The sequence below is a fragment of the Pyxicephalus adspersus genome, chromosome Z (genome assembly GCF_032062135.1).
Source record: "Pyxicephalus adspersus chromosome Z, UCB_Pads_2.0, whole genome shotgun sequence".
Taxonomy (NCBI): Eukaryota; Metazoa; Chordata; class Amphibia; order Anura; family Pyxicephalidae; genus Pyxicephalus; species Pyxicephalus adspersus.
Window position 1 is genome coordinate 79754971 of NC_092871.1, and position 25730 is coordinate 79780700.

Below are 25730 nucleotides of genomic sequence, written 5' to 3' on the forward strand. Positions count from 1 at the left end.
TAAGAACATATACAGTTAAATATGTATAATAAAAGTGTATTCAAAGTGCTACGCTAAAACAGTGTGTTCCTTTTCATGTTATAGTATTTCATAAAAAAAGAAAATTCATAAAACCCTATCATAGGGTATTAAAAAATAGCCAAATATATTCTCTGTATACATAAAAGGAAAGGCCACAATGACCTTTCCTCAGAGAAAGAGAGAGCTAAGCAGCAGTAAAATATTCATCATCATCACATTCATATCATGTTTTATAAAAGCTAAAGTGCTGGGATTAAAGCCATTTGCATCAAATCAATCATTTGTCTTTCTATATTCAGCATTTTGCCTTTTAAAGGCAAAACTAGTCCAATAAATGGGCCAAAATTGTTGAAAGAACTAGGAAAAATTCCAAGATGGAATTTGATTCCGGGTTTATAATGATGAATATTGAGCCAAAACCAAAAAATGTCATGTTTGTGGAATACTTTTGCACAAGATCTGACCTTTTTTTTTTTACCACCACCATGTCTTTCCATTGTAAATGCTTTAGAGACACCCAATATTATTGTCTACTAAAAGGTAAGTCTCTTCAGGAGAAAAAGCATGTACAATATTCTTTGTGATTTGACTTTTATAATAGGGATATCACAAAAATCAATGATATATGTAGTATATATGAAAAATGCAGCAACGTTTAGTGCATTTAAAAACAAAATTTGATGTTTAACATAAGCAAATAACACAGGTAATGAAAATATTGAATACATTATGCTATATTTTCTTGATGGTAATGTGTCATAACATACAGCAGCCTTTCTCAACCTTTTAACCCCAAGGAAACGCTTGAAATTATTTTCAGGTTTTGTAAATAAATATGGTGGTCCTTTTACTTACCTAATACCCTGAACCTGGAGTCCGTATTTAAAATTTAAAAATCTATTTATTGATAATATTACATTGTAAGCTGTTTATTGTAGCACTGTAGATCCGTAAATATCAAAATATTGAAATATAAATCGATTTATTGGGTTTCAGTGTGGAAAAAATCCTGTAAATTGGTGGCCAGTGGAAAGAATATCTTAAAGTGGTAACTATAGGACCATGCTTATAGACAACTACAAACATATTTAAAATAACACAGCTGGCTCTACCAAGTGGTTTTGACCTCAGAACTTTGCAGGCATTGTCAAATGGGAGGTCAAGTGCCAAAGTTTAAGGAACCCTAACAACCTCTCAAGAAATCCTGGTTGAGAATGGCTGGTGCAGACCATACTGGGCATACTGACAAAACACATTGGGCCTGATTTATCAAAGCTCCCCTGGACTGGGGATGTTAGGCTATCATGGGTGAACTTGGGTCATCCAGAAAACCTGTAATAGATCTAGACACCCACTCCAGTCTTGGAAAGCTTTAATAATTCAGACCCATTGTGGTCTATTTATAAATGTTTTTACCCATCATTTACCCAGATTTTACTTTTTTTTCACATTGGAATAAATAAGAAACATGTATTATTAAATCTAATGTAAACATTGTGTAAACTGTGGTTAAAATTTGGGTGAATTTATAAGTAGACCCCTATTGCCTTTTAGGATCATATCAACAGCCTCAATGATCGCTTAGTTAAAAAACTTAACAAAGTTTTACAAAGCCTTTTACATGAAGGTCCAAAATAAAACTGTGAGTCTCATCTATAAAAGTGTCTAAAATTAGAATTGTCTGTGTTTATCATATTAATCCTATTCTTCTTTCCATTGTAAGGCCAGAAACATGAAAAGGAGAATTTGATTAATTGTTTAACAGTTCTGTAAGATACTTTTATACATGAGGCTCAGCTCAACAAGAAGCAGATTTAGCTTTAGGTTTAATTTACCTTTATTGTTGCCTATGGTTTTACAGTTAATGTTACATCACAAATAATGCACAAATAAAAGCAACATTATGAATCCAAAGAAGGCAGAATGATGCAGACGATTTATAGCAGCAGCCAGTCCAGCCAGAGCCTTGAATTTGATACACAAGGATCTGGTACCCAAACCTCCTGCTCAATTCAAAACAGATGTCTTGATTTCCCTTGAACGTTCTTTTACCCAACACAGCCTGTGGTTGCTGGTGTGGTACATGACCGAGTTCTGCTAGTAGTGAACTTTTGTTTAGAAATTGGGAATAGTTCAGAACTAGCGGAATTCCTGCCAAGCACTCACAGATAGGAGGGAGGTGGGTACTATGTTCACATTTAGTCTGCTCAGGGTAGGGAAAAGGTAAGCAAAATCAACAAGAGGCGTTGGTAATACAAAAACATAAATCTCCTTGGATCATACTTGGATTAAAGCCTACTGTAATATTGGACAAAAATGGGCAAAACCCCAGATTTATCAAAATAAATAATACTAAATCAGTACACTTAAAAAGTCAGATTTATACTCACCTTACTCACCCATATCCCCAACTGCTTTGAGTGACATCCAAGTCCTTCTAGGAAGATCCATAAATGTATAGCATTACAAATTTTTTTCAATATGCCCATTGCAAGAGCATGCTTTGGTGAGATTTTTGCTGCTCTGTATAACCCAACTGAAAGGACAATAGCATCATCCATACCTAGATGCCAGGCCATTGTAAGAGTGTTCTGGTGAGATTTTTGCTGTTCTGTATTATCTATCTATGGAAAGGACGGTGATGTCATCCATGGTAAGACACCATGGGTAAAGGACAAGGATAAGTATAAATCTAATTTCTAATTTTACAGGTACATTTTATACCTACTAATTATTATTGGGTGATTTATGAAAGGGGTGGGAGTCTGAACAGTCTAAGCAGACTTTATATTTTAATGCAAAAAAAAGTATATCTAAAAATAAACGTGTAATATATTGCAGTTTACCAGCCATAGATGTGGTGCTTGGTTTTATTTGTCATGCATTTTTCCTTTAATCTCCTTTATTTTTACCTGGTAATCCTGCAAATACCATATTCCTGTCCCTATGTAGCTATGCTCTCTCCTCCACTATATACAGAGAGGGAAGCATGGTTATCACCCCAACTAGTTTAAACCCATCTCTGTCCATCTCCATTAGATGGTATTTGATAGAAGTGGTTTACAAAAGAATGATAATACTGTATTTGCTGTTCATGCACAGGAAGTGACAAAGACACTGCATTTCTGGCAACATCCACAGGTATTTTCTGTATTTGCTGAAAATGAAAATCAATGCAGCTACCACATCAAAGGTTTGATAAGCTAAGATATATCACCTTTGTTCCTTGGCTAAGTTATTTGTTATTTTTAGCTCTGACTTCATATATCTTTCTGTTTGCATACTTTAATTACCACCTTTATTACTCTGAGTTGCTTAACAAGAACCTGGTTCCAGCATTATCGGGCTTTGTTTTGCAAAGAGTATCTGTCATTCAGGGAGCAAAAGCTGATGCAAATACCCTCCTATAGATGGAACATTGTTACCAAAGTCATATGCTTAAAGCCTAACTTTAGACAGACATTTATATACACAAATGAAATCAATATATGGAAACTAATTTACAGTGCACAGTGGAAGGAGGCACACAAATGCAAGTTAAGCATGCAAGCTTCATGTAGTTAGTAGATAGGAAGTGCTTTTCAATGCAAAGATCATAATAGAGGTGATGTAAAATATTGATGTTATAGTATTACACTACTGTTCCATGTTGTAATACATTCGCTTGTATTAACAAATGATATTCATATTCAAAGTATGCAAATATCTGAAACCTTTGAAAAAAAAAAACAATATATGATTAAATTCAGTAATCAACTTTGAAAGCATTACACATTCTTATACGTGCACATTTCATAGAATTAAAATGTTTTTAAGGTAACATTATCTTTGGGTTAAGATGTACAGATCATTTCTTAATGACCTTTTGGCAAAATGTACATGCAGAGCTACTGGTATCACAGGTGCATCCAAATACATAAAACCAGTTATCCAATGTTATAATATAGCTGCGTCGAAAACCTTAATAGAAACATAAACGTTAACTCTACCAATCTATGAGCATAGGAAAACAAAATACTAAAGCACTCAGTTTATTATCTAAAGTGATCAGTCATTTTAATTTTAAACTATTTGGTCAAAGATCTGAATGTACTGAGTTATAAAAGTGGTAAATATTTGTTTAAAATGATAAACTATTCTTCAAGAACATTACCAATAGTAATTCTATTTTATAATGCTGTCATATGTGTCTTTCCGGCATTTTTGCGTTAGAAGAATTTCATTTTTTTTACTATTTGAACTATACTAAAATTAATTAAAACTTACCCATAAGGATTGAAGATGAGCACCATACCTTATGCATTGTCCATTGATTCCCCTTGTTTGCTTTTCAACTATAGGACCAGTCTTCTTGAAAGACCAACTGCCATCTGAGATGCAATGTCCAGTGTCCCGGTTTTTCATTCCTTTTCTCTCTCCATTCACTTTCCTAGGATGCATTTCCTTTTTCCTCCCATCACTTAGCCTAAATTTCTGCCCTGCATGGACAGATTATACATTTTCTTAATCTGCCTTCCCTGGCCTGAACTAAGAATCCCTTGGGGGATTAGTGACACTCACGGACATTTGATGTCAGTTTCCATCAGTCTCTCCCAGAAAGTGTGACACGTTTATAAGATTTTGGGTTCTTTACACTAACTAGTTCCCAGTACAGCACAGAAAGCAGAGATAATCTCAGGTGCATCTGTCAAAAGGCATCTGCTAAGACTCAGAAATAAATTAGCACATGAATTAGGACTCAAGGTGAATGCTTCTCGTAGACTCATGCTCTATATTTACCATTTACTCAGTTAATAATAACAAAACACTTACAAACAACATGTTACAGATAGGCATTGGTTTCTAGATATATTTGTGCCCTGTATCTGTCTTTTATCTGTCCTTTAACCTCCTGAGCGGTTCATTTCTGTCTGGATTTTTTATGTCTAAAAGCGGTACATTGTTTTTCATAAAAATGTATTTTATAATGTAGGCCTGTAATTCTTAGGCATAACTCACCAAAATATGTCTAAACAAGGGTCTGAGTATAATAAAGTTTGAAACACAAAATCATGTCAAAATATTTAAATGTAATAATTAAATTTAAATAAAAAACACAAAAATAGCAGACCAATTATTTCATAAACTAATAAACATCCTGCGTGTGGTATATTTTAAAACAAGGGACAGCACAGAGTCCAAGGTCACAACCTGGGCAGTAGAACCGGGTTTCTTTTCTAATTTTTATCCTGGCGTCATCCCGCTTAGAGCAACACACCAGGCACATTCTTGTTAGCGCTTGCTTACTTGTGCTTGGTGGTACATGCTCAACAAAGTAACGACCAGTCAGGCCTTCTGGGTTCACCACTGTAATAGCACGCCGTCCAACTGGACCTGTATCCATTTGTGGTGTTTGGTGTTTCAAACATATGGCCTCACAAACCTTCCAAATTAAATCAGGATGAGGTACAGGCCTTTCATTCTGTTGTTTGAAAAGAATGTATGCATTGCACAAACATTGTTCCATAAGATGTCTGAAGATCTTTATATAGTACTTTCTTTGTTGCTTTCAAACGTCCGGATAGAAAGTCATCGCCTGGTCAGCTCTGTCAACACCTCCCATGGTGCTAATATAATCCAAGACGACTTGTGCTTTCAGGATCTCTTTCCTCTTGTTCTTGTCATAGCAGTGGCGGTGTTATGCACGGTGCTCAAAAGGCAGACATCCTTCTTGTCATGCCATCGCAGTGCTATCATTTTGCCTTTCTGCCAGGCAACTATTTCCCCAGTCTTGAGCTTCTGTATGACGAACATGGATGGCTTTTGGTGCCGGTTAGTCCTAAGCCGGTTCCATAAGCATCTGTTTTATGCTGAAAGAGAAACTCAAATAGTTCAGGGGAGCTGTAAAAGGTTTCTGTATTGACCTTGATTGAGCAATGGCTCAAAAAGTTACAGGACAGATGATGTTGCCACTCCATAGCTGCTGAATCTAGGGCTAAATTTTGTGCCTTTCCAAGTGTATATCACAGAGTTCCAAATATACCCTGTTGCTGATTCGCACAGCATAAATGATTTCACAACAAACTGTGCTATGTATTGCACCCAGCTGAGCCTCCCCTTGTAGGCCATTAAACTTTCGTCCATACTTATTTCTCTTTGTGGCACATTGCTGCTTTTGAAGTTTTCTAGGATCATCTGATAGACCTCCCAAATTTTTTTCAGTTTAGGTGTAGGATGAGTTGTCTCATCAAAAGTGTTTTTGTAATTATTATTATTAGAAAGATGTAAGTATTTCATGATCAAGCCAAATCTATATTCTGACATGATTGTGGCAAAAAAAGGTGTAGCAATCAGTCTATTCATGGACCAATACCACTTCTACAGGGGTTTCCCCACCACTCCATGGAGAATACCTAGGCCCAGAAAAAGTTAGATGTCTTTTTCGGTGACAGATTCCCACTTCCTGCTTCTGGAAAACCTGCTGTGTGTAGCAGCTAATTGTTGCTTGGTGTACCTGTTGGTTTCAATTTTAGGGGTTCTTAGGGCTTCAAAATGATAACTGATTCGAAGTAAATTTGAAGTAAAATGTACTTTTTGTACCAACCAAGAGGTCCACACCCAACATGTACACAACAACTATCTGAAAAGAATATATTGATTGATTCACTGAATTCATTAATTTATTGTTCTTTAAGTGCTCTATTTTGTGTCTATTTTTTGGTAATAACTGTGTCATTACAAAGAAATATATATATGTATATATATATATATATATATTTATTTATATACCCAATCCCCCCCCTCCCCCGAGCAAACAACGCCTAATTTTAATGTACATAAAAAAGAAATTTCAATAAAAGTAACCTAACAAAGGAGGAAAAAATAACACAGCTCAATAAAAAAATTTTTTTTTCATTTGCAAAGGATTTTTCAGGTCTGTTGAATCTAGAAATGACATCAGTTTAATTTAATTGGCTCTAGTTTTTGTGATACAGGAATCAGAATAGACTTTTTTACCAACAACAAATGTTACCACAGCATATTATTATCAATCTTTATTTACACCAATGTTTTTCATTTTATGTAATAAATGTAGCATTATTTTCATAAAACTTTCATTTGCCTTGCCTTCCCTTGCCTTGCCTTGCCTTTCATTTGCCTTGCTACATTTGTGGTGAATATTCTCAGCAAAAACAGAGAAGAAACATTACAGAATGTGTGAAACAAGCATATCTTGCATATTTTAGTATTAAACTGAGGGACTAAGATAAGTATTGGGCTCCCCATATGGTATGCAAAACATGTGTAGAATGTCTATGTCAGTGGAAAAATGGAAAACTGAAAAGTTTGAAATTTGGTTTACCTATGGTATGGCGAGAGCCCAAAAATCATCATAATGATTTTGTGCTGTGAATGTAAAAGGTTTCAATCGTTACAATAAAAACAAATGGGAGTACCCTGATTTTGAATCAGCAAGACGACCTGTGCCGCATGGTGCTGATGTTTCCATACCAGTGTTCAGTACATTCCCTGATATTCCTGTACCCGACATTATTATTATTATTAATAAACAGGATTTATATAGCGCCAACATATTACGCAGCGCTGTACAATAAATAGGGATTGCAAAAGACAGACGAAATGTAATTGCCTTAATTGGCAGATTCGCGACCCCTATTGCGCATGGCAGAAATCCGCCCGGCAGATTCAGGATGCGATTGTACGCGCGCACTCGAGTCCCGGACCGCGGTAATCCGCGATCGCTGTTCGCGCGTATTATCGCGCTTCCAGCGATCGCGGATTTTAATGATGAATCAGGGGCTTTGTGTACTGTTGTAACATCCCTGCACTACTAACCCATATGGGAGGACCAGAATACTGAGCATAAGACTGGCAGCTTTTCATAGACTGTTCCACTCGAAGTTTGAAATCTGTTTTACTGCATAATGGCAACTGCTATACATCAATTCCAATTGATCTCCCAACAAAACTCTTAGAAGAATATGAAAATATCAAAATGGTCTTACAAAACCACCAATGATCCATATGTGTTGATTAAAAATGGTGAACTTCCTACTTGGAAAGCAAAGTGGATACACAAAGTACCCATGTTTCATCTGCTTGTGGGATGGTAGAGGAAAGCAGGATCACCGGAAAAAAATGACATGGCCTCCAAGGGAAAACATGAAAAAAGCTGCAGTGAACATCAATAACCCCCCAAAATTGGTAATTGCGAGTCATACTCTGGGGAGCTTTTAACTATCCAATTACCTTGTTCTGTTGCTGTTCCCTGCAGCTCCTGGGGACACGTCCTTCCTCCTCGATCTCCAGCTGCGAAGTACAGAGACCAGATCAACGGGGTTTCCTGGTGATGTCGGTGCAGGTGCCGGTTCATGCGGGCTGATCGGCGGGAGATTCAAATAATTTTGTATTGGATTCAATACAAAAAAGCTGTATTAAGTCCAATACAAAGAAATATTCATATAATATATATATATATATATATATTATATATGCTACTGTACACTTACATTACATGTTTAAATATTTTTTTAATTTTTTTTAACAGATTTTTGTGTTTTGTTATTTAAAGTTTATTATTAAAATAATTAAATGTATCAAATATTGGTGAGTTATGCCTAAGAATTATAGCCTACAATGAAAAATAAATTTCCATGCAAAAAATTGTACTGCTTTTTGCGTGGAAATTTGGAGGTTGATGAGCCAATGGTTGACAAGGAAAAAATCATTCTCCTTCCACTACACATAAAGTTAGGAATAATGAAGCAATTTGTTAGAGCTCTGAACAAGGACGGTGATTGCTTCAAATACATTTGCAGATTCTTCCCTGGATTGAGTATTGAAAAATGAAAAGCAGGAATCTTTGATGGACCCCAGATTCAGAAAATGATACATGATTCAAATTTCACAAGTTACATGACTGATACTGAAGCTTCTGCCTGGCACAGCTATGTCATGGTTGTCAAGAACGTCTTGGGTAACCATAAAGCACAAAATTATGAAGAACTGGTACAAAACTTGCTCCTAAACTTTAAAAATTTGGGTGCTACTATGAGCATAAAGTTACACTATCTCCATAGCCATTTGCAAACATTTCCAGAAAACTTTGGCAATTTCAGTGAGGAACAAGGGGAGAGGTTCCATCAAGATAATAAGGTGATGGAAGAAAGGTATCAGGACAGATGGGATAGACACATGATGGCAGACTACTGCTGAAGCCTTCAACCTGATTGTCCTGATCATCAGCATGAAAGGAAATCATACAAACAGAGTTTTTCAATGACTTATTTCTGAATATTTCTGTAAATATACTGAACAAAGAATATATTGACATTAGGTATTTCAAAAAGTTAAATTTTGTATACGTAGGCATATCTAGTTTAATTTTGCTCAATTTTCATGTTTCATTAGTTTTCTATGAGGTTATTATTGAGGTCATTATTTCAAAATCCAGAGCCAATCCATCAAAACCAATACTATATTTGGAATCTGTGCATCAAACATACCCTAAAATGTTTGTTAAACAGTGTAATTATTAAGAGTAGGAGGAGTAGGGCTAAGAACAGTTACCAAAAAGTGACAACAGATGCAGATCTAATGTCACTCCTGTCATCTACAAATGAATGAAGCTGTCTAAATACACTGTAAGAATGTTACTACATTGTATTTCTTAATCATGCTTATAATCAGTGTTCTGTAATTAGAATTCCAGTTGGTCAACTGTCAGGAGAGGTGAATGGAACAGTAGCAGGGGAATAGATCCTATGCTCTGTGATAATTTTTTAATGTTTTTGACTTTGCCAAATGCCTTTGTTCTTTGTTTGATTTTTTTTTTGTCGCTTATTTGTTGCAGTATTTGTTTGCTTTCTGTATATATATATATTACATCTGTACACCATCACTGATTCCATATAGTTCACCCACAAAGACCCTAATACTAGGTTGCCTCTATAAGTATAGTGACTGGTTTCTCTGTGTCTTACAATTGGGACATCACTCTGATCCAAACATTACTGAGACACAGGACAAAGGAGGTTCAGTAATCCCATGAGTTGACCACTGTTTGGATGCCAACGAACTCTAGTATTGTAGTGTCCCAAACATCAGATATGACACACTGGGACCATGCATGATAATGCATGGGACTCTTATAATATAACATGATAAGTGTTTGACCTTGTTCAAGCGTCATCGTGTTACTTATTGGTCAAGATACCATTGGACCATTCCTACAAATATCCGGTGGAATGTCCTGAATTTCTCCAGTCTTTATATAAAATAAGTTGATCCAACAGAGATACAGAGATTTAGAACACGGCTATTTTTGGTGTATGTAGGGCACCCAACTAGGCTTCGCGTTATATCTGCTCATCCTAAAGCCATAATCCCAACTCAAAGAGGCCAGCATCACTGCCCAGAACAAATCCATAGTCTAGCCTCTTCTTACATGAAATCAGGTAATGGCACTTCCAAAAAAACACAAACAACATTCCAAAAATACCTTGTAAATTTATAAAATTATTATTCAAAATAGTTAAAAAAAATCAATCCCCTGTCCAAATGTTCTTTGTTACAGTATAGGGTATACCTGCTGGAGGAGAAATCCAGATAACAGATGGTAGGTCAGATATTAGTGACTCCCAAACTTTCTCTGAAAGAAGATAATTTTCTGGTATTAATCACTATATATTATTGTTAACGTTCTAAGGAGATGTTATATGGATTAGGTAGATGTTCACATGGATTGAAGGGTATGGTTCTTCATCATTTCACAGCATAGTGATTTTTATTTTATACACAATTTTTACTTCCTCTTATTAACACAGGGACCCCAATTTTACAAAGTGAAGGGTATTAGCAAATAGAAAGACATGGAGAAGATGAGATTGGATTTGGTGGCTAAGAAAGCCCAAGCCTTTCCCCTCCTCCTCAGCCTTTCATTTAAGCAAGCTTTTATCCTGTCACCCAAAGTGTCCGGAAAAGTCAACCTTAACCTGATCAAGTGACGTAAAACCTCAGCAAGCAGCCAGAAAGATTGAATGTGGAGAGGAGGGGTGAAGTTAAAACTCCTGTTCCAATTAAGAGATAAAAAGTTTAAGGTGGTTTGAGCTGGGCTGTGGGTGTCTAGGCTAATCCATCTCAGCTCAGTATATAACTGGAGAGAGGTCAACAAATCACCCATCCAAGTGACAGCCAGAAATAGTAAGCAAGAAAGGAGATTCTGTGTGGGAAAAAGGGAGAGGTGGTGGGAAGGAATCAGGGGTAGCTCATACCAGAGGCATCAATCTGGTAGCAGGGGCATATACAGGTTATGGCTGCAACATGGAATGAAGCTGTATTTGCCGCTCGAAGAAAACAAGATGATGAAGAAACCACAAGAAGTAGCGTTTTCACATATACAAACAGCAACAACACTCGGGGTGAGTAATGAGTGAGCCGTAGCAAAAAATAAAGTTGGCCATAGACATCCTAGAAAGTCTACTGGACAACTTGTAATTCATGTAATGTTTTGTGCAGCTGTTACCTCCATAAACACAGAGAAACGGAAAAATATCTGCCATTAGTATCATCCTTTCCGTCTATCTATAATTGAGCAGATATGTTTTGCCCACCAATATTTCATATTTGTAACACTTCCTGCTTCAAAAGTTTGTACATGCATAGGTCACACAAAAGATCCTTCCTCAAAGTCTCTTTTGGCAAAATTCACCTAAACATGCCATACTCCAAGACCAATGTCCAATGTAAAATGCAGCTATGATGATTATCAGATTGGCAGATATCAGTCTTTTTTATGTTGGGTACAATAAATGTTCTTTAATGTCTATGGGCACCTTTTTTTGGGAATTATGGTTGTCACTAAGTTTCATGAAACAGTTATCAGTGTTACCTCCCTAAACCCGCTACTTTTTTTTTTTTATGATAAATTAATAATATTACGTAGATATTGCAATGATGACCATTGTGAATAAGTTAAGGACCACTTGGTGCACAAACAAACTAGAAAGGACCAAGCCTACCATTTACCTCCTAGTAATTTATCTGCCATCCTTTTCAGGAACCCAAAAGCTTGTCTTTGGTCCCTTTTCACCCGGCCCTTTGAAAAGGTCTGCAATAGGGGCGTGTCAATTACCCAAATTCTCAATATTGGTTGACTACTGAAACGGTAAAGCGGATAGTTTATTACAACTCATTTATGTCATGAGAATTATCCACATTCCCAATTCACAGATTTCTGACCTTCTTTGTAAGATATTTCTACACCATGTATGCCCTATGTTTCTTTTTAGTCCTTTATTAGAGGAATCAACTTCTTTCGGTCTGAATAAATCGCGCTAGACATGACCATTCTGATATCACAACTCATCTGAGCAGGTCTTTGGAAAATGAGAACTTGGATCGTTGCTTTGTAGTGTCCTGGTATTAAAGCCTTTTTTAAGTATTTTCAGGCAAAAATTCACGTTTCTTAGATATTACTTTGTAATATCTTTTCTGTAGCCCTTTTAATTTGTATATATTTATGTTTTTAAAGGAAATTGATCATTGCTGTTTTTACTTTTACCGTTACTGCCTTGTTGCACAACTTTCCTACACCGCACAGCATCTAGCAATAGCTTATATTATGTATAGGAATGCGAGTCTGCTTGCAAAAATATCAGATTTCCAGGCTGCTATTTTAAAGGTGGAAAGGGTCAATATCATGTTCTGGATAAATAATAATCTGCAGTTTGGCAGAAAATTTTTGGCATGCATTCTACTTATCTGACTACTTTCCGTCAACATGATCAGGAACATTCTGTTGAACAGAAGTCTCCTGTTCATGAACACTCTTGGTGGTCCCGCTGCCTGGAAATATTTGCTGATCTGACATCCAATTTTCTGTTGGAGGTCTTAAGGAAATTTAATATAGGCAGTGCTAAGAAAAACTATGATAGCATATTTAAAAACTTTTTTGCTACATTGCTTCCTTATATTGATCATGTTAGCATTGTACATTCAAAATTATAGAGTCTACTTATAAAAAGTATGAGTAACTTAGAAACTGCAAGTACAATAATTTTGTTTGCATCAACCAGCCTTCCCCCATTAGTTTTAAGGAATGTTTATATGATATATTAAACTTGTGGCTGATGTGTGATTGGGACAAAATTGAATGTTCTTGAAGCAAATGCTCTAATTTTTCTAACGATCAAATTTTCTTAGGCTATTTCTTCTTTGAAATACTGACACATTTACACAATTATTATTTTAAATAGATTTTTATTAGGAAATGTATAGAAAGTACAACACAAAAATAATAATGAAAAAACAAAAAGGGGGATGGGTTCAAGAAAAAAATGCCATTTTGTTACTATCGGAGTCCAGCCATCACTGTTACACAATTGTATATGGACAAAGGTTACAGATCTATAGTATGTTCTGCTCTATCCCTAGGCTGTCAGTGATTATTATTAATACATAGACCCCATGTACTAGTGTAATATTGTAGTGTACTATGTATATTAAATTTACTATCATATAGGAGTGTCCTTTACATTGAATATTTTATAAACTATGATGGAACAAATTACTTTGGTTGAAAGTTAGTGAAATCTAAACATTGTCCCCTGTTATGACAGCCTAGCTCCTGCAATTTTTAAGACATTTCAACAACTTTTAGTTAGATTTGGATTGCAAAAATTATTGTTTTTGATAAGAGAAATTACTAACAATGTCTTCTATTAAATACATGATATAATTAAAACCGTTTGTGGTAGGTGGGTTAAAAGCAGCTAAAATTGATATAATACCATGACACTATCCAGGGCATATTGCTTAAATGAAAGGGTAGGTCTATTCGAATGTGATATACTTAATCTATAAGTGGTGCCTTATGAGCTTCCTGAATGTATTGCATTCAACTACAGTGTTATAACTTGCTATATTTCCTGAAATTACTTCTGCTCTTTTTAAACTTTAAGTGTCCCTCTATTTGTATATGTCCCAGCTATTTCTGTTGTATTCTCCACAATATAACACAAAAAAAAAATCCATCAGGAAGAGTGGGAACCCTTATAATACCTGAGCAAATAAACACAAAGACATGTAGAACTAGAGTCATAAAGGAACTGGCTGTTGGTTGAAGTGTCCAACATCTATCAACAAAAAAAACAAAAAGGTATGATTTAGGTAGACCAATCCTGAAAATGGTATGCAAATGGCAGTTACCCAAAGTTACCTTTTAATTACAGTAATACAGGCCAAGGAAAGATGACTTCTGATTGGTTATTATGGGCTGCTGCACCCTGAGCATGGTACTTTTCCTTATTGGATAAATCTTTAATTCTTCACGGTTGGTCTCTCCCTTGATGACCTTCTGCACTTTCTGCTTATGCTAATGCTGCCATCTGTTTAAGCCCCATTCAGTTGGAAATCTTTTGACACTCAGCATGGACAGTGCAGGCAATTTAGAGACTGAGAAAGTAAATTTGGGACATTAGTGCAGCAGATCTATAGAGTAGAGCTAAGTAACAAAAGCCAAGTAAAACCAGTATATTGTTTTCTGGATCATCAATTAATACAGTAGACACTAACAATTTGAGGGACTTACTGCATAGAGGTAGTTCCAGATGTACATACAAAAATTATATGTTTCTCTATCACCATCCGGAATTTAGAACCTCCCCTGGATATCACAGTATTTGCCCTACAAAAATTTATTCTGCTTTTCTTACCAGAAGCACCATCTTTTTTCAGCATCTACTACGGTATTTGGATTAAGAGGTTGGCTCAGGAATTACATTATCATGCAAATCCCGTGTTGTTATTTTAGAAAAAGAAAAAATGTAAATTCCCAACTTGATGACATGATGATCCTGGAACTTTTTCTGAGGGAGCAGTGATCCCTCTACAGAGGTCCACACATTCCCTGATGAGTCACAGTCAGATCTCGTTGATTAGCAGGAAGGATACGTTTTGGTAACTGTAGAGCTAAAGGTCTGCGTTAGTGGGGAACATGCCAGACCTCTGCAGAGAGATCACTTCTTCCACAGAGCAAAAGGTCTTTCTCTACAGCATGCTGGTATGGGTCAAAACTCATTTTCATACTTAGAGAGCTCTAGCTCTGAGTTAACATGGGATGGGTCAGACTTATGCAGCGCAATTACTGACAGTCTATGAGTTTGCAGCATGCTTGTAGGGGACAAGCTTTTCTATTGACGATGTAGCTACATTCTGAAGAAAACAAACTGTAGAAAGAAATTTTCAGAATCAAGGTTTTTTAAAGAATGATGTTTCATTATTTAGATTCACATTCACATATACATACCCATATACTGTATATCTGGACAAAGTTTAGCTTATGTTAAGCCTTATATTGCATAGTAAAATGCTAGGAGTTGTGGTTGTAATGTATCTCCAGTGTAACTCTATCCTTTATCATTTTCAGGTCCCTTTGAAGGTCCAAATTATCATATTGCACCAAGATGGGTCTACAACGTCACCACACTCTGGATGATTTTTGTAGTTATAGCTTCTGTTTTCACCAATGGTCTTGTCTTAGTAGCTACATTTAAATTTAAAAAGCTTCGACACCCTCTGAACTGGATTTTGGTCAACTTGGCTATTGCCGACCTTGGGGAGACTGTCATTGCCAGCACCATCAGTGTTATCAACCAGATTTTTGGTTACTTTATCCTTGGCCATCCCCTATGTGTGATTGAAGGGTATACTGTTTCAGTGTGTGGTAAGTATTTAATGAGTATTAAAATGTATTATTGAGCATTGCATGCTGAAGTGACAGTGAAGGCTTTGGTTGATTGCGGATGATCGGACAAAGGCTGCGTACACACATGCAATAATTGTCGTTGGAAAGAATCTTTAAGGATCCTTTACAACAAACGACTGCACGATGCATGAATGTGCTCTGTACATACAGCACCATTCAGCTCTATGGAGAGGGAAGGGGGAGAATGACATAACAACACCCCGCTATGCTCTCTCTCCTCACTTTTATTACCATCTTTTGTCGTCCATCATCCGTGGATCCACCAGGACGGTCGTACTAACAATGGACGACGAGCACTGTACACACGCAAGATTCTTGTCCGATATCATCCCTGAGCCAATTATCACATGTGTACGTAGCCTTAGTGCCCCCATGCATTGTTTTCCTGCATTGAAACACACCTCAAACGCAAATGATCAAAACTCTATAGGTTTCCACTTAGCAGGCTTTAACCTAGTACAGGGCTGAATGAGGTGCATTTTAACTGCAGTCTAATGCAAATGTGTTTCAGTAGCAAATGCAATATTTGGAAAGAAAGTTTGTGAGCATTTAGGGTTATTCTTAGTTTTTTTTTTTACATCTATATGATGTGTTTGCAAACTTAAATTGATTTTACCTTGTTGTCAGTAGTTTGAATTGGCTTATAGAGCACCATTTATACTGAAAGATGAGGATATAAAACTGGGAGGAAATCAGGAGGGCTGCATGCAAATGTGTTGACATTGAATGCTTACTGGAGAAGGGAGTAGAATGAGCATATAAATGAGCAGATAAACTACCTTATCAGTCTGCTGCCTTTCTTATACTGCCCACTCAAATAGGGCTTGGAAAAATGACACCACTATATTGTGGTACCACAGTACAAAACTATGGTTTGGTTACCCCACTTTCTCTGAATGCAAGCCACCTGGCAGATAATTTATCATACTCCCCGATTCAACATCCTTCACTGAACCAGGCACCACTCAGCCTTTACCATTTTCTTTGCAAAAGCTTTGAAGACCTGTACAATACTGTACAGTGCAGATCATAGGAGGAAGGAAGGTATTCTACCAAGCAGTCCTCACTCACAGAAGCCGGGGTTTACTTTTTATAGATTCATGTCTAAATTTTTGATCTTTTTACAGGTATCACAGGACTTTGGTCATTAACAGTAATTGCTTGGGAAAGATGGTTCGTTGTGTGCAAACCATTCGGTAACATTAAGTTTGATGGAAAACTGGCTATTGCTGGAATAGCATTCTCTTGGACTTGGGCAGCTGGCTGGTGTGCACCTCCGATATTTGGTTGGAGCAGGTAAGATCTGCCAAATGAAATACAAATGTAGCTCGTCTTTTTCTTCAAGCCTAACGCTAAATATATTCCAGGTCCATGAAAACCAAAAAATGATTTTTTGTTTTTTTGGGAGGGGTTTAAATTTTTGGTTTTTGAAGGAAAATAAACACATGTCAACCGGCAGAAGCCTGCGGAGTGGAACATTTTCTTGTAGCACAGAAACAGTGGTGTCTCTGTAGATGTCCAACATGGCTGAAGATCCAAGAAATCTGAGCTGTAGAGCTATGGGTCAACTCAACCATGGGTTGGGCTAGACTTCTAAGGAGAAACCACTGCTTTCGCAAGGGTCTTTCCCTGTAGCATGCTGGTAGAGGACAAGTCTTTCTACTCTACTTTACTATGGTTAATTTCTCAAGAACGTGAACTGTTGTATATATCTGAAATGTATTTTTCATATTTAACAAAGCGGTCTTACAGTATCCTACTATGCAATGTATATAATTATCTGAGTAAGGCATTGGTTGTGGGATCTTGTGTTCATGTGAATGTTGCTGAAAACAGACAGATTGCTATTATAAAACCCTACACACCCTCCAAATCTGTACAGTGTACAGCGCACTACCAAACTTTTCACTAAATCTAGGTCACCAAAAAAAACTTTGCTAGATCCATATTTTGTTGCTTAGTGGGACATGTTTGAAAAAATCCAAATAGTTCACTCAATATTTGGAAACGAATTCCATTGTAACTTAGATCTTGTTCTGTTTTTCTACAGATACTGGCCCCATGGCTTGAAGACATCATGTGGTCCAGATGTATTCAGTGGTAACAGTGATCCCGGAGTTCAGTCTTACATGATGGTGCTTATGACCACTTGTTGCATAATTCCTCTGTCAATCATCGTCCTTTGTTACATACACGTTTGGTGGGCCATCAGAAAGGTGAGCAAGCTAGCATTAGAGCCATATAGCATGAAGAGTAATTTTTTGGTTTTCATGTGTGCATGAGTATCTGTAAGAGAAGGAAGTGCTACTAAGTTGTTTCTTTCAGGGAAAATACAAATTCCCTAGAACCATTTGTGCATCATCATTTATTTATGACTATGAAACCGGAGGACTAAAAATATTACCCAAGCATAGCATTAAAACCCATACATACATGTGGCTCCACATCTGTGGCCAAGTCAGTTCTTTGGAAGGTGAATCCTTTTGAAAAAAGAGCACAAAACAACATGTTGCATGGCAAAAATCAAAAAAAAAAAAAAAATAAATGATAGTCCCTCATATAGTTTTCCCAGGTACATTTTAGCAGCAAAACACTTGTCTGTATACACAAACATTAAGAGTGTTTTACAATTAGAGCATGTCAGGCTTTTTTTGGAGACCCCAAATAAGCTTTTAAATATTTTCCATTCTCTAGGTAGCCCAGCAGCAGAAGGAGTCTGAATCAACCCAGAAGGCTGAACGTGAGGTCTCTAGGATGGTAGTTGTCATGATCATGGCTTACTGTTTTTGTTGGGGACCGTATACGATTTTTGCCTGCTTTGCTGCTGCCAACCCAGGCCACAGTTTTCATCCCTTGGCTGCCTCAATGCCTGCCTATTTTGCCAAGAGTGCCACCATTTACAATCCGGTCATCTACGTCTTCATGAACAGACAGGTTGGTGCACTAGTGAAAATATCTACTAAACCATACACAAAAATACATAAAGATATTGGCTCTATCATAAGGTGGATTGGTTATGTCTGTGGAAGGTCAAGTGAACATGCTCCCATGTAATGCAGCCGATTACTAGGTTCAGGTAAAGAGAAAAGAGGTTACATGTCCCCCCCCTCCCATGCCCAAATTTGCCTGGTAATCTTGATGGCATGAAGGCTCAAAGATTTGTGAGGAGTTTAGTTTTGGTAAATAAAGGGTATCGGAGGATGCCCGTTGCAAAAAGATTGAAACTTTTCCCTGAGTGTTGGTGTCTGGAAAAACGAATAAAACGCTCTTGTCAAGTCACTTTATACACTTCTGTTCCAGGACATTCACTCCATTGTTGTCCAAAGAACCTTCACACCTCACACACCAGGAGGTGATAGAAAATCTCTTCAATGGCGACACAATTTTAATAGAATGATGAAGGAACTTTTGAGAAAATTCAGGTCATCTGTGTCTTTTTTTGCTGACACCATACCCAATATCTTGCTCTAGTGTTGTAGACACCGCAAATAGGGGAAAATGTAGCTGAGGGTTCTACGATAGATTTACCAACACCCAATAAAAACTTTCAATTTTAGTATATTGGTGAATAATCTTATAAACCTGTTGTTTTTTACTTCTTTTAGTTCCGGAACAGCATCTATCAACTATTTGGCAAAAAGGTGGACGATGGCTCAGAACTTTCTACATCTCGGACAGAAGTATCTTCGGTTTCCAATTCTACTGTGTCACCTGCATAACTTCCCAGGAACATTCCTTCCTAAATTTCCTCTTCTCATTTTCTGCACATATTGTATATACTTTATGCAAGAAGAGCTATGAGTAACTCTCCTATCCACACACGCATGAATAATATTTGTATCTATATGTTCATTTTCACCTTATATCTTCACTTCATACCGTGACTGTAATTTTTTTTTCATTGTTATATAATTCTAGTAACTGTCTTGAAAACTATCTATTAAAATATATAACAAAAATGAGAAATAGACAGCGGGACTGTCCAAAGTGTGACTTAAATATTTGAGCAATATTGTTGAATTAGGTAGTGTAACATAAGTTACACCCCTTTCAGAATTGTGGTTGAAATGTAAACGGTTAGGTGCTCTCGGCCATCCCTCGTCAATACTGTGCAGTTGTACCCTGCAGTTGTTGTGTTAACCACATTTCAACTGGAACCTTAACTTTTGTGTCATGCAGTTGAGTGCAATTTCATTGCAGTGCAGTGTGCTCTGGGTGTTGATAGTTAAAATAAACCAACCACAACTGCATTTTAACTGCATTGCAAACGCAGTTATGATCAAGTCAATAGAAGCGGCTGGCCGCTTTTGGATAGCCAGAAACAAAATGTTGTGATTAGGAACCACAGCCGCAAACCACTACAACCGCATGCACAAAGTGCATACAGTTGAATGGGATAGACTGGCTGTGTGGTTGACTATCCAGCAGACTACTGTGGTCAACCATGGGTATTGATATTACCCTTCAAATGAAATCATTTCATAATTAGGGAGGCTGCTTTTTTTTGGATGTGGCAATGTAGAGTGCCTGGGTGCTCTACTTGGGCATTGAGCTACTTCAGAATCACTGAATAGAATTATGCAGTCCTTGAAATGGTCAAAAGTCCCTCACAATTTCTGCTGTATTGGAGGCTTATGGCATTAGAACCAGATCATAAGGTGTGAGCCATTTTCAGAAGAACAGCTTAGCAATGGTAACCTCATTGGGTTTTCCCAACAAGTGGGTGGTTTTGGGAAGGAAAATGGAGCTTGATGAGCAAAGGAGCATGCATGCCTACAATAAAAGGATAGGTATATGGAAAGGGAAAGTTGTTTGAGATTCCCTCTTGATGTTCTGCTGCTATATAAAGAGTTTTGATGTAATGATATTTCTGTATTCAGAATAATATTTGGCCTGTCTTACGACTTTATTATTGTATACCAAGAAAATGTCTGCCATGTTTGTTTTAACACATGTACTTAAATAAAGAAGTGTTGTGATCTACCAAATGAAGAGCTTAATAGTGCAGTTTACAAACTAAAATGAAAGTTTCAGCCAAATGCCCATCCTCCCATTCTGCACATTTTTATCATTGAATGTGGGCTTCACACTGGCCAATAGTCCATGATTTCCAAACACACACCACTGTCTTTCATAGGAAACAGCTTGGAAAGTGAGCAAGGTTAGTACAACTTCAATCCAGGTCAGTGTTGTTCAGTGTGGGTTTATTGTGGGTTCACATGGGCAAATTTATTTTTTTACTTTGAAAATATCAGTTGCAAAATTGGCTAAGGATCTGCTCATGTGTATCGGGCCGTACATATATTTAACAAATCCTACATAGCAGTGTTCATCCCGGAAATTTTTTTTTAAGCTGGGTGGGATGAAATTGTAGGCGGGTGGCAGCCTGTATTGTGACCCATCTCTTTAGTAACCACCCAAAAACAGCCGTTAGTTACTGAAAAGTGCCGGGTGGTGCGCCCAGCTAAAAGGGGCTGGGGAGAAAACTGCATATGGTACTTAAATCTCCTTTGAAACACACCAGGTTAAAGTGGAAGATAGAAGCATGACATGTTTTATGATGTCTGCACACACATACATATATTATGAGTTTTTGATTTAGCAGCTTTCAATTAGATTTAGCATTAAATGTATAGTAAAAGCTTCCATTTTTTTGTCTATAGGTCACACCATACTTCCTGAGCTTCTGAACAGAAACTATGCAAATCTTGTCTTCCTAGAAAAAGTCAGCCATCAGTCTTGTCTCTTTATGTGTCTCATTACAGGCCAGGGATGGGCCGATAAGCACCAGCTTTATCTTGGCAGTTGGTGTACTGATCTTAAAGCTAACATTTTATATGCATATCTTTTGTTTTCCCTTTAATACGAAGAAATGAAGATAAAAATAGTGGTTTAGACATATAGATTAATTATGTATTCATAACACATGGATTTCTACATAATTATACAGCAATCCTATTTTAAATTGTCGGTTCTGTTATAGCATCACAGAACTGAGACATTGCTACTAGACAGAAAACTGCTAACGTATAGTTATAAATAAATTCAGTCTGGTTTGCCGGACACGTTTCACCTAAAGTGGCTTCCTCAGGGGTAGATGTAGGACTTGAACGATCTAGATAAATTAATTGTATACAATGTGTCAGGTCTCTAGTATGGTAAACATCAGTATATTATTATTTACACCATAACAATAATCATATATAAATTTATGTAGTGAAAACATAGTTGTCGTTCATTTGTATTTATACCAAATCTATCATAGATTATTAACTAGCCTATTACAGTGAACATAAAAAGGTTATCAATTTTAACGTATTCATGTAATGATTTTGGAACAAAGCATGCCATTATATATACAGCGTAGTAAATATTAGTTTTACTTACTTTATGTTATTTGGCTGCTCAAAAGGTTTCTACTATTGCAGAGACAGATACCTTATCAGTGTCTAAATCAGAAATAAATAATAGGGGTTGTTAGCCTAATAGGTAATGTTTTATACATATGGTAAAAAAAGGAGGAAAGATGTAGTAACAACTAACATAGGTTGAATGTGACAAAGTGAACATACATTTTGAAATGGCTATTAAGACAGCTGAAAATCTAGGCATTATCAAGGGAGTTTGCTGAAAATGCATTTTAGGAAGTTGGGTAATGAGAACTCCACTTTAAGGTCCATCTACAACTACACTGCAATTACACTTGTCGGGGAGCCAGTCTTAAACGTGGAATACCTGTATATGTTTGTGAATTTTGAGGTATGATATCATGCCTTTAAAAGTCCTTAAGCTTCGTTCCTCATGTTTGTCATTACTATTATATAGCACCAACATATTATGCAGCACTGTGTATTAACCTCCCTAGCGGTTTATTTCTTTCCGGTACATTGAAAGCGGTACATTGTTTTTCATGAAAATTTATTTTACAGTATAATATAATAGTATGAATATAATTAAGTTTGAAAAACACAAAATCATTTAAAAACAATAAATTGAATAAATTAAAAAATCTATATATTTAAAAAAAAAAATTTAATTAAAAAAAAAATTTTGATTAAAAAAAAAACAATGTACTGCTTTTACACATAAAAATCCAATGTATTGCATTCAATACAGTTATTTTGTTTTGAATGCAATACAAATGGATTTTGAATTTTCTGCCCCGCCCAGCCGGGGCGTACACACGCACCAACGTCACCGGGAACTCCCCGGGTGACTCATCAGATGCAGAAGCAGGAAGAAGAAAGAAGACAGAGATTGCAGCGCTGGATGGCGTGGGACCCCACGGATCAGGTCAGTGCTCTATTTACTAACTTTCCCTAGGTGTTCTAACCCCGAGAGTGACTCGGGGTTACCACTTGTAGCAACTTTTTTCTACCCCTCTCGAGTCACTCTCGGGGTTACCGCTAGGGAGGTTAAATAGAGGTTGTAAATGACAGATACAATGATACAGGAGGAGGATAGAACCCTACCCAGAAGAGCTTACAATCATCGTGGTGGGTGTGCTCTGCTCTCAGGTGTGCTGTGTCTGTGCTCTTCCAGAGCAGCCTGGCCTGTTCAATTTTGCGGGATGAAAAAACATGACTACTCCTGGGCAAGGCCTCACCAAGCATGAGTTAAAGCAGCTAGAAAATGTAATTCCTAAGATGAAAACGCCAATGGAAAAGCTGTAGCAGCACAGTGGTTCATTTAGAAGACATGAGAATCAATGAGAGTGTTCCTGGAGGGTCCAAGGCAGCTGAGGAGGAACCTGGAAGGTCCAAGGCAGCTGAGGAGGAACCTGGAGGAAGCCTGACTTTCCACCAGGAGGAAAAGGTGTGACTGCAGAGGGACTGCTTGATCTTCTAGTTGAATGACCCTCACCTGGCAGAAGACAAGGTACCTAGCACCGCACAACAGTTGTTGCCGTGTCACACATTAGAGGGAGAAGCAAGCAGTGTTCCCGGTGATGGGAATATACCAGCATGCGGTAAGGCTAGGATGTGTTACAAAGATGGAGGGACTGCTGGGACCAGTAGTCCCACTGTGCTGCAAGATTACTAGGAGACATTGAAGTGCCTATCAAGACTGTTGGGGAATCAGCTGCCCCCGTGATTGACTCTGCACAAGGTGCTAATGTCGAAGTTATTACAGACTAAAGCATACCAGGAAAAGTGGCAACTGAGTCTGCACCTAATGACATAGCTCCATGTATGAACCCTGTTGCTACGGGTGATTTCAAAGTGAAAGGTGCACGGCCAGTCCCCCGAGAATGTCATATGCTGCTATGGTGGGTGCTAATCCTGTTATGAGAGAAAGACTTGGGGGTTTTGTGCCTACATTTAAATGCCAAATTCTAATGCAATTGAAATGGACAAGAGGGCTTTCTACCCGTACTAGGAATGCTGTGATTGATCTAATTTTGAAAATGGGTTTTTCTGTCTGAAATTTTTGCTTTTATTTCTCCCGTAGGCAGTGGAGAATATGACCTTTGTTTTGTAAGTCTCCAAGGGCTGGATGCTATTTGGGAACGTTATGAGGCCTATTGTAAAAATGTAATAGGCTAGAAAGGTCTAATACCACATAGCCAGTCCAGACAAAATATGATAAAACCATTAACTCTTTTGGTGATGAATGAGTTAATCCCCTCAGCAGATTTGTCGATATGGTTGAGGAGGTATGGTGAGCTTGTGACCCCTTTAAGGAAGATGTGTGATAAATATAGGGTTTGGATGGGTGCATGGAAGGCAAATGTATGGTTTAAAGTGATTGTTGTATAGCATGTTCCCTTCTCAGCTTTAATAGCCCGAGATAGAATTGTGGCGTTTTACCCCAGTCTGCCAAAAGTGTGCTACATATGTAGAGAGAGCGGGCATTTTGCTGCTGGGTGAGGTTAAAAAATGTTCGTGTCAGGGGCTGGGTCACCTTGCGAGGGATTGTAACATCAAAAGGTGCAACCTCTGTGGTCAATAAAACCATTTCTATTAAAATTGTGCAAAAGCTGCACATAACCTGGCCCCTGAGGTTGTGGAACGTTTGCTGTGATTGGATAAGGAAGATATGAGAGATGTGGTGAATTAGCCCTATCTGTCTGAAGAAGTTTCTACTGAGGGTAGTGTGAGTAAAATTGTTGCTTGCCCTTCTCTTTTAGTTAGTTTGCCCCCTCTTCTTATGTTTCTGTTGTGTCTGAGATAAGATAGTATGGGGAAGACTTCAGGAAGCTAGTGCATATTATTAATATTACACAGTATTTATATAGCGCCATCAAATTACACAGCGCTGTACAAAGTCCATAGTTGTATCACTAACTGTCCCTTCGAAGGAGCTCACAATCTAATGTCCCTTCCATAATCATATGTCATCAATGTAGACTAAGGTAAATTTTTAGGGGGAAGCCAATTAACTGCATGTTTTTGGAATGTGGGGAAAAAAACAGAGTACCCGGAGGAATCCCACGCAGGTACGGAGAGAACCTGCAAACTTCATGCCCATAGTGTTCTGGCTGGGAATCGAAACTAGGACCTAGCGCTGCAAAGGCCAGAGTGCTAACCCCTGAGCCACCGTGCAGCTCGCAGATGCCTAGAAGATTGGGTAGAAGGTTGGGGCAGGTGGAAAAAAAAAATAGGGTTGCAAGGGGGAAAAGAAAGGATTCAGCGATGCAAGAGGAAGAAGATGGGTGAGGTTGATGATGAAGGGGAGGTGGCACAGAAAAATGAATACAAGGTATTGCCAGATGGGGAGGTGGAACCAACAATGGAATCGGGAGGTCCATCTTTAAAACACTGAAGTTCCTCGGGTAATTTTGAGTAGAAGTAAGGCCAAGAAGAAGCTACACCAATCATCCTGTAGACAGTGTCCACTCCATTGAAGGTGGCGACCATTATTGTTGCCAGCACTAAATCTGGAAGCATAACAGACATGGCCCATGGCCTTTCTCAAGTTTGATATGGAAATATTTGTTTGC

The 25730-nt window shown here is 37.5% G+C and overlaps 1 protein-coding gene across 1 annotated transcript; it reads left to right on the forward strand.

Moving 5' to 3' along the window:
- Positions 1-11185: 11185 nt before the first annotated feature.
- On the forward strand, positions 11186-20775 carry LOC140343234 (red-sensitive opsin-like). The gene is made up of 6 exons (XM_072429808.1): positions 11186-11441; positions 15449-15745; positions 16915-17083; positions 17838-18003; positions 18482-18721; positions 19393-20775. Exons 1-6 carry the CDS (start codon positions 11333-11335, stop codon positions 19504-19506), a joined length of 1095 nt encoding a protein of 364 aa, XP_072285909.1. The 5' UTR covers positions 11186-11332; the 3' UTR covers positions 19507-20775.
- Positions 20776-25730: the final 4955 nt, after the last annotated feature.